Genomic DNA, 10117 nt, shown 5'->3' with positions numbered 1-10117 from the left:
AACCTCTTTGAGAGCTATGAAGGCGTTCCTTCAAGATTTTCAGTCAGTCTCGGGCCAGCGGGTCAATCTGGGTAAAAGCTCCTTCCTGGCTTCTGATAGGCTCATGGCATCTAGAGTCAAGGGCATGGAAAATTGTCTGGGCATCAAGCTCGCTTCTTCCGAGCCGACATATCTAGGTGTCCCCATTTCTAGAGGCAGGGTCAACCGACTGGCCTTTCAGCCCATGGTTAGCAAAATTGAAGCTCGAATCAGCGGATGGAAAGCCAGATTCTTGTCCCAAGCTGGGAGGACCACCCTCATTCAGCATGTTTTGTGCAACATCCCAGTGCATACGTCATCTGCCTCTAACGTTCCAACTAGCATCCTCGACTCGCTTCAAAGGAGCATCTCCTCTTTCTTCTAGGGATGGGTTGACGGGTTCAAGAAGATGCATTGGGTTAGTTGGAAGAAGATTTCTATTCCTAAGACTCGAAGGCGGGCAAGGGATTCGCCCGCTTAAAGACATCATGAAGACGTTCAGGATCAAACTTGCATGGGTCGTCCGTTTTGGTGCTGAGATTAGTCGGTGGGTGGAATTGATGAAGGCCAAACATCAGAGGGACATGATTCCCTCAATCCCTGGTCCAGCCATGGCCTCTGCTTACTCTCCGATGTGGAAATCTGTCAGGGCATGCCTCCCCCTGGTTGATAGAATTGCATAGCACAAAATTGGGCAAGGTAAAGGTAGTCTTTGGCGAGACAACTGGTCCAATCTAGGCCCTCTCCATCCTCTAGCCTCTAACCCCATCCCCGAGGGACTGTGGGACCTGCAAGTTAGGGAATTTTTAGGCCCTTATGGCCCCTTTCCTATGTCTGTGATTTTCTCTCTGCTCCCTCAAGAGGTAATTGACCACATTTTCCAAGACAGTTTTTGCACGTCGGCGGTCTCTGACTCGCACGTCTGGCCTTTGGATCCATCCGGTTCATTCTTTGTTAGGTCCGCGTGGGGTGTGATTCATCCGGCTAGGCCAAGGAAGGGCTGGACCTATTGGGTTTGGCATTTGATGATGCCTCCTAAAATCTCTTGCTTTATGTGGAGAGTCCTCCTAAATGATGTCCCTGTGGACTCCAGAGTGCAGGACAAAGGGGTATCTTTGGTCTCCAAATGCGTTTGTTGTCCACCGTCAGCCTCTATGCCTCCTTCGGCAGAAACTCTGACCCACCTTTTCCTTCATAACAGCCTTGCTAAAGCTATATGGAATCACTTTGGAGCCATGATTGGCATTACGATTGGGGCCAACCCCATGGTTGAAACAAGGTTGTATGCGTGGTGGACTGCCTACTCGTCTTCGGGCAAGACGTCGATTGTGCAGGACCTTCTTACCCGGTTCATCATATGGGAAACTTGGAAGTCAAGGAACAAAGCAAAATTTGAGGGAAAGGCGGCCCTCCCTTCAGAAGTTATTTGCAGAGTTGTTGGTTGGCTAAAATCCATCAGCCGGGCGTATCCAGCTTAGCCCTGTCATTCGTCCGCTGAATGTAAGGTGATGAAAGCTATAGGTATTGTCCTTCCCACCTCGACCAAGAAGACCCCATTTTTGGTTAAATGGATCCACCCTAAGGGGGATTGTTTCAAACTCAGTGTTGATGGGTCCAGCAGGAGAAACTTGAGTAGATCAGGGGGTGGAGGGATTTGTAGAGGGGTGGAAGGTAATTTTCAGTTCGCCTTTGCTATTGGGTACGACGTCGGCTCCAACAACATTGCAGAACTTAGAGCCATTTGGGATGGTTTGATGTAGTGTCGGCAGAAGGGTATGTTGGAGGTTCAGGTTGAATCGGACTCTAATCTCATTATGGATCTGCTGAATGGTAATAGCCAGGCCAGTGCGAGGTGGAGCTACTGGCTGGACCGCATTCACACTTTATGTACAGGTGCCCATATCTCCTTCTCCCATGTTTTCAGGGAAGCGAATGCCGCGGCGGATGGTCTGGATAAACTGGCGAGCTCCTCTCAGGCCCACTCATTTTTCTCCGTAGTCACTGATATCCCTCGCCCCGTGTGGGGTTCAGTCCTTCTAGATAAAACTGGCCTAGGGTCCATCAGGCATAGTCATGGGGACTGGAGGAGCAGTTAGTGTTCTGCTTCTTTTTTTTTCTTTTTTTCTTTTTGGTGTTTCCTTTTTCCTTTGTGCAGCGCTTTCTTTGTTTGGCGGGCCTGGATCCTTTTTGTTAGGGCCCACCTCATTGGCTATAAATCCAGTTTTGTCTATAATATTACGGTGGGATGATCCCATCTTTTCTTTTTAAAAAAAAAATGCAACAAGGAATCACCCAGGCATTGGTATCCACCCTCTCACCCCAGCGGAGACAGTGTGCACTGGTGTTAACCCACAAGTCCCGATACTCCATTGATGAACCAAGCAAATAATAAAATACTCCACCCCATATATAAACACAATATTTTCTTCTCTCCTTTTTAAAATGGGACTATTCTCAAGACACCAAAAACACAAGTTTTTCAAACAAAATTTTATATATATATATATATAGAGAGAGAGAGAGAGAGAGAGAGAGAGTCATGCTCACCTACGCACCTACGCACGTGCGCACCTTTGCACATGTGTCATGGGTGTCTAATCTGAACGGTCCATGTGATGTGGAATCCCATGAAACCCCCTGTGGCAAATTTTCACCCTGATCTAAAATTCTGGTGGGCCATAGCAAAGAGAAATGCAAATCAAGGGAGGAAACTGTTGTCATTTTTCATGGCCCATCAAAGTTTTAGATCAAAGTAAAACTTGGTCCTGGGGGGTTTCACGAGGTGCTACTTCACATGAACGGTTCAGATTTTGGATCCACATCACGTATGATGGGTTCTCAAAAAAGTTTGTATGTAGTACGTACGAACTGGTTCGCAGGTGAGCGTTTCGGTGTGTGTGTGTGTGTGTACACACACACACACACACACACACACACGGAAACGCTCACCTGTTCGTACATATGTAGTACGAACTTTTTTGAGAACCCATCATACGTTATGTGCATCCAAAATCTCAACCGTTCATGTGAAGCAGCACCTCGTGAAACCCCCCGGGACCAAGTTTTACTTTGATCTAAAACTTTGATGGGCCATGAAAAATGAAAACAGTTTCTTCCCTTGATTTGCATTTCTCTTTGCTATGGCCCACCAGAATTTTAGATCAAGGTAAAAATTTGTCACAGGGGTTTTCATGGGATTCCGCATCACATGGACTGTTCAGATTAGACACCCATGACACGTGTGCAAAGGTGCGCATGTGCGTAAGTGCGCAGGGGAGCATGACTCTCTCTCTCTCTCTCTCTCTCTCTCTCTCTCTCTCTCTCTCTCTATATATATATATATATATATATATATATATATATATATATATATATAATTTTAAAATATTTTTTACAATAGCTTCCTTGCCTTCTTTGATGTGTACTGAACAACTTCATGCATATGTCAATCAACCTGTCCATCAGGTAAACCCAACGGGTGTTTGGCGTGGAGCCCCAGTATCAGGCTGATTCAACACTCATGTAGGCTACAAAATGAGAATGACTTGGGATAGCGATTCCTACTATTAAAATTGTCTAGGTTTGCATCCGATCCACTCATCTTACTTGCTGCACTAGGATGAATGGGTTGACCTAAATTCAGGACATTCTAAAGGACACAAGAACTTCGAATTTTACACACGAGCTTTCACTGTTCCCTGTGGTGTGGCCCACCTCAATCTTGGGTTAGGCTAGTTTTAGTATTCGTGATGAAAACTGTAGTAGCTCACCTGATGGACGGAATGGATCGATCTGATAAATGAGTGCTAAGCCACAACGCAAGTGGGTCACAAAAACAGGGAACCATGGGGCGGGCCTGATATTCATGGTGAGCCCCACTTTTTGCAGGGCCGGATTAATTACTTGCATGGTGGGGCGCACCGTCTGTGGTGGACTGGGCCACTCCATTTTTTTTAATGTTTTTTTTAATGTTTGTTGACATGAGGGTCGCAGAGCATGGCCTGTGTAAGGTTAGCAAACCTCATCTATATACATAGGATGGATGCATGCATACCATTTGCTAGAGCCTTCTCTAACATCATCCATGGAATTCCAGTCCCTCTCTACTCCCCTCTTCCTTACTTTCCTCCTCTTGTTCATGATGAAGAAGAAAGGGTGGTGGCCCACCACCCAAGACCCAATTCCCAAACTGCCTCCTGGCCCATCCAAACTACCCATCATAGGAAACATCCACCACATCCTAGGACCACTACCACACCGCACCCTAAGGGACTTAGCCCACAAACATGGTCCCATCATGCACCTAAGGTTGGGCCATGTTTCTACCATTGTAGTCACCTCTCCAAAACTGGCCAAAGAGGTGATGAAGACACATGATCTCAGCTTCGCAACACGGCCCCGGCTTCTCGGGGCTGAAATCATGACCTATGGGTGCATGGATGTGGCCTTTGCACCCTACAGCGATTACTGGAGATACCTGAGGAAGATTTGCACACTCGAGCTCTTAAGTGCAAAGCGCGTCGAGTCATTCCGGTCTGTTAGAGAAGAAGAAGCATCAAATCTCATCCGTTCCATCCAAGCCTCAGCCAATCAGCCGATCAATCTCACTGAGAAGATTTTCACATTCACCAACAATGTTATCAGTAGGGCAACCATTGGTAAGAGATGCAAGGACAGAGAACAGTACGTATCAGTAATGAAGGAATCTATCAAAATGATTGGAGGTTTCTCCGTGTCTGATCTCTTCCCTTCATGGAAATTTCTTCCGGTGATTACTGGAATGAAGTTCCGGGTAGAGAGGATACATCGCGAGTTTGATAGGATCCTTGCTGACATCATCGAAGAACGCAAAAGAGAAAGCATGGTTGTGGCAGACGAGAAAGAGGGTGCATCAGACAGTGAGGATTTGCTCGACGTTCTTTTGAAACTTCAGCAAGATGGGGATTTTGAATTTCCAATCACAACCAACAACGTGAAAGCCATCCTCTTGGTTAGTGTCTCCCACAACCCAGTTTAACAATTAGCACACGTCTTACTTGATCCAACCACTCAATCCATGGGCCACTGCTTGTAGAGGCCGAATATCATAAATCACTCCAATCTAGTGTTCCTGGTACATTCAATCAAGATATTGCCTAATGACGTAAAGTGGGTCGCGGACAATTTCATGGCCAAGATGGACCAGAGAAGTCCTGATTGAAGGTGGAAGTGATGATCAGAATCATCATAACACTAATGCAGGCGTATCTCGCAAACCGGAATGATTTATTTGGTGTACAATATATTATTTTGGGTAGGAGAAGCTACTTTAGCCAACCAACCTCTACTCCGCGTTGCCCATGCTGAATTTGAGAGATTCCATCATATCGATAGTCGAAAGTCCATTTTAATTTCATTTTTACTATTTATACGAAATTTTAGTTGGATCATAACTTTTTTTTTCCTCCAAAACCAAGGATTGTATATATATTCAAAAGAACGCATGACAAAATTTGGGTGGTCCCTGGGCATGTAGAAAATCACCCGGACCGCCTATCATATCCATGTACAAGCTCGATACCCGGCTAGCTACAAGAGGCCCACTCACGACTCTCTTAAGGCCCTCGACCCTTCTTAACCAATGCCTCCACTTCTGCGCAGGATTGGACTTGCCTGTAAAAGCATCCACCACAAAATTGAGAGTCTGATTCTAATTCCACCCGTTTATACTTGAAATCCACACTGAGAACCATAGCATCGTGTAACGCTCAGAGTTCAGCCCTATCGTTGGTTCCTTCTCCATAGCTTGAAGAGAATGTGAAAAGAAAGTTACTGGAGGAATGTCTACAAATCCCGCCTCCACTTGACCGACCTGGATTTCCAGTAGCCAAACCATCCACATTTACTTTAACCCACCCCAAATTTGGTCTGACCCACTTAACAATCTGGAATGTTTTAGCAGGAGGAGACCGGGCTGGAATCCGCAGATTATGATATAAAATGCATCGGAGGAATTTGTTTGGGTTGGGGCTGGGGAGATCACTACTAACCTTTGTCGGCAGCCACTTGATACTAGCCTACAACTGTACCAACATTCGGCCTGATACCATCAAACTTTGCTACATTTTTGGCTCTCCAGATCTCCCACAGAATGAGGCACGGGGTAATTCGGCGTAATTGGGACGAGTTGCCACCTAGCAGATAAGCTTTTTTTATTTAGGTTAGCTTGTTAGTACACCCATTGTCAGTTCACACTTCACTGTTAGCCACCCCCACTAGGAAATCGATACCAAGACCTTAGTGTTGAAACGAGGTATCTTTCACTCAGTCTACCACTTGGGCTATGGATCTAGGTGTACCTAGCAGATAAGCTTGCCACCACAACGAGTCTATTGTTGACGAATCCGCGGGAGTAAGATTGAAGGTTGAAGAGATTGCTGAATACCTTCCAAACCTTATCTGCCAGGGCCCCACAGATGAAGAGATGGCTCAAAGATTCTGATTGGGGAGCAAAATCCTGAACGGTATCATAGCAAACACACTTAGACGTAGGATATATCCCTTTCTTCTGGATTTTGTCTTCGATGGGGATCGCCCCTTGAATTAGCCTCCAAATAAAGATTGAAATCTTGAGAGGGAGTTTTACATTGTAAATCTTCTTGGCCCATGGCTTTTTCAGCCCTTCCACTCTACAAAATTCCCAACCAGAGTTGACAGTGAAGCTGCTTGAACGGTCATGGGGCCAAAAACGTTAATCCGGCTTTGTAGAGGTGCAGAAACCCCCCTTGTTGATGAGATCTACCGCTTCTACAGGCAGCACGACAACCGCAGGAGATTGCATTTTGATACCTTCTGGGCCAATCACATCTTGGATGCTCAGCTGAAGGAGTTCGACAGGGATCGGCTGAGTAGCTAATGCAGTCAATGGACCTAATCATGTACAATTGCAACTCCAGAAGTTTAGCGACCCTTGACACACTCGCCGTTGCAGGTTACTATCTATAAAAGGAGACAGCTTGAATAGGCATCTCCATAGGGGCAATGCATTAGTTGGAGGAGTGTTTCTAGTCGAAGCTGACCAAGCGGATCCATACTTGGAGGAAACAAAATCTGCCCAAATGCTACTACTGGTCCCGAGTAACACAGTCCAAACCATCTTCAGCCTGAGTGCTTTCATAATGTCCTTCATTCTTCTAATGCCGAGACCACCTTCCTCTTTAGGTAAAGCAATGTTGCTCCATCTCTGCCAGTAGAGTTTCCTTTTACCTTTATGCCAGCCCCAAAAGAAATTGGTGAATTTTGATTCCATATTGGCCAAAACCTACATCGGGATAATGGTTGCCGCCATCGCATGAACTGGGATACCACACAACACATGATTGATAAGAGTATTTCTGCAAGACTGAGATAAGTTTCTAGCCTTCCAACCTTGGATTTTTGCCACTATCTTGTCCACCATGGTCTGATACATAACATTCCTTACTCTGCCTTTAACCAAAGGAACACCCAAGTAGATGAACACTGACGCTAAATTGGAATCCCAAGTATCCGCTCAATAGCCCTCACCCTACCAGTAGGGAGCTTGGAGGAGCAATGGCAACAACTTTTCCTATAATTTATTTTCTGACCTGATGAGAATTGGTAAGTGGAGAGAAAGTTTGCAGCTGCTTTAACCGAAGCACAACTACCATGCATTCAGAAAAAGGACCGTGTCATCAGCATAATTTGCAGTTTGCCTTTGCTATCGGGTACGACATCGGCTTCAACAACATTGTAGAGCTGCAAGCCATTTGGGATGGTTTGAAGTGGTGTCGGCAAAAAGGAATGTCCAACAATCAGGTTGAATCGGACTCTAAGCTCATTGTGGGTCTGCTGAATGGTAACAGCCATGTGAGTGTTAGGTGGAGCTATTGGCTAGATCGGATTAATGCGATATGCCGGGGTGCCCAATTCTCCTTCCACCACATTTACAGGGAAGCCAATGAAGCAGCGGATGGGCTGGCTAAACTCGCCAGCTCTTCTCAGACGCACTCCTTCCCCAATGTTGCTGACCTCCCTCGGCCAATTCGTGGGTCCATCTTCCTTGATAAGGCGGGCTTCGGCTCCATCAGGCACAGTCAAGGGATTTAGAGGGGCAGCTAGGGGTTTTTGGGGTGTTATATTTTCTTGTGTTGTCTTTGTTGAGGGGCGGTTCATTGCTGATTTTGGGCGCATATATCTCTTCTTTCGTATATGATAGGTGGGGCCCTCCCTTTTGTTTGGGCCCCTCCTGAAGGTCTGTAAATTTTGTGATTAATGGAATTGTGGCAAGAGTTCCACCTTAAAAAAAAATAAATAATAAATAAATAAATAAATAAAGAAAAAAAGATGCGAGACTTCCTTGCAACCTTGCTTGAGCTCGAAGGGTTGGCATCTACCGCTAGAAACCAAAGCCGAGAATCCTCTACTCAACACTTCTGCAACTAGGATGTAGAGGCTAGGAGATAGATGATCCCCTTGGTTTAAGCCTCTAGACAATTTGAAAAAGTCAGCTAAAAATAGTTAGTGTCCAATTTGTCCTAACCACATTACTACACTCTGATCCTTTGACCTTTAGGCTTTGTGACCAGCATGAAAAAGGGCTTAGAATTTATGAGAATGATGTGGTGAGGACAAATTGGACACTTACTATTTTTGGCGAAAAATCATGACGGTCCATAAATAGTAAGTTTACTATTTATAGTAAGTCACATTTTTAGAAAGTTTGAGTTGGAGTTTGATTTTGAAACTTCTTCCTGATATCATTATTTAAAGGGTTGTAATATCATTTTATCATTTATCAATTAAAATTTGAATTTCTTAGAATTTATTTCTATTTTGATTCAAGGAATATCTGTGAAGAGTACAGATAAACTCCGTGGATTCGGAGTAATTATCTCCCAAGGAAGACGGTGCTCAACCTCGTCATGTCCATCCCTGCATCGCCTAATATAAGCACCCACTGCACTAGTAACCATGAAGGAAAACAAAATCATCCATCTCTTCACCACTAACGAAAGTTCATTTACTCCATTTCAGGACATGTTCGGAGCAGGAACCGACACCTCATCTACCGCCATAGAGTGGGCCATGTCAGAGATGATGAGAAACCCCAGAGTGATGGAGAAGGCCCAGACCGAGGTGAGACAGGCACTCAAAGGCAAGACGAAGATGGATGACGGAGACACAAATGAATTACACTACTTGAAGTTGGTTATCAAGGAAACACTAAGGCTGCACCCTCCTGCGCCCTTGTTACTCCCTAGAGAATGCACGGAGACGTGTGAAATCGATGGATACGATATACCCATCAAGGCAAGGGTCATCATCAATGCATGGGCCATTGGGAGGGACCCACAACATTGGGAGGATCCTGAGAGCTTCAAGCCTGAGAGATTTGATGGTAGTCCATGTGATTACAAGGGGACCCACTTTGAGTATCTCCCTTTTGGGGCTGGTAGGAGGGTATGCCCAGGTATGATATCTGGAATAGCCAATGTGGTACTGCCCATTGCTCAACTTCTCTACTACTTTGATTGGAAGCTCCCCGGTAAAATAAAGCCCGAGGATCTAGACATGACTGAATCCTTTGGGGCCACAGTAAGTAGAAGATCTGAACTGTACTTAATTCCCCTCCCTCGCAATATTCCTTTGCCCAGAGAGTGAGAGGGTGTTTGGATGCATCAAAATAGCAAATTCATGAACTTTGAAATTCAGTAATTAATGTCTTCATGAAGTTGTAAGGTAATGATTTAGCAAATTTGTTGTTTGGTTTTCCTCGGTCAAATTAACAATCTTCAATTTTATTGTTTGATTGGCCTCATTATATATATGGGCCCAATTTTCAGCTTGATACAAAACTTTAGTGGGCCATAGAAAAGAGAAGTGCAAATCAGGAGAGGAAACTGTATCCTTTTGCCATGGCCCACCAGAGTTTTGTATCAGGCTGAAATTTGCGAGGTTTCAAGGGGTGCCACACCACGGGGACTGTTCAGATTTTGTGCCCATGACACATGTGCAAAGGTGCTAACGTAAGAAGGTGCACAGGTGAGTATTCCTCTGTCTCTCTCTCTGATGAGGGGTCGGACCAAGTTTCAGCCCC

General features: G+C 45.2%; 1 protein-coding gene across 1 annotated transcript; it reads left to right on the top strand.

Annotated features, from left to right (window-relative positions):
• Positions 1-4061: 4061 nt before the first annotated feature.
• On the top strand, positions 4062-9796 carry LOC131218470 (desmethyl-deoxy-podophyllotoxin synthase-like). Its single transcript, XM_058213030.1, has 2 exons — positions 4062-5008; positions 9055-9796. The coding sequence occupies exons 1-2, from the start codon at positions 4103-4105 to the stop codon at positions 9679-9681; spliced, it is 1533 nt and encodes a 510-aa protein (XP_058069013.1). The 5' UTR covers positions 4062-4102; the 3' UTR covers positions 9682-9796.
• The last annotated feature ends 321 nt before the right edge of the window (positions 9797-10117 follow it).

Source organism: Magnolia sinica, chromosome 11, assembly GCF_029962835.1.
Source record: "Magnolia sinica isolate HGM2019 chromosome 11, MsV1, whole genome shotgun sequence".
Lineage (NCBI taxonomy): Eukaryota > Viridiplantae > Streptophyta > Magnoliopsida > Magnoliales > Magnoliaceae > Magnolia > Magnolia sinica.
This window is presented reverse-complemented; position numbering and strand designations above follow the sequence as displayed.

Coding starts and splice junctions, on each gene's coding strand:
- LOC131218470 (XM_058213030.1), top strand. CDS start 4,103: ATGGAATTCCAGTCCCTCTCTACTCCCCTCTTCCTTACTTTCCTCCTC. Junction 5,009..9,054: donor ACGTGAAAGCCATCCTCTTG/GTTAGTGTCTCC, acceptor ACTCCATTTCAG/GACATGTTCGGAGCAGGAAC.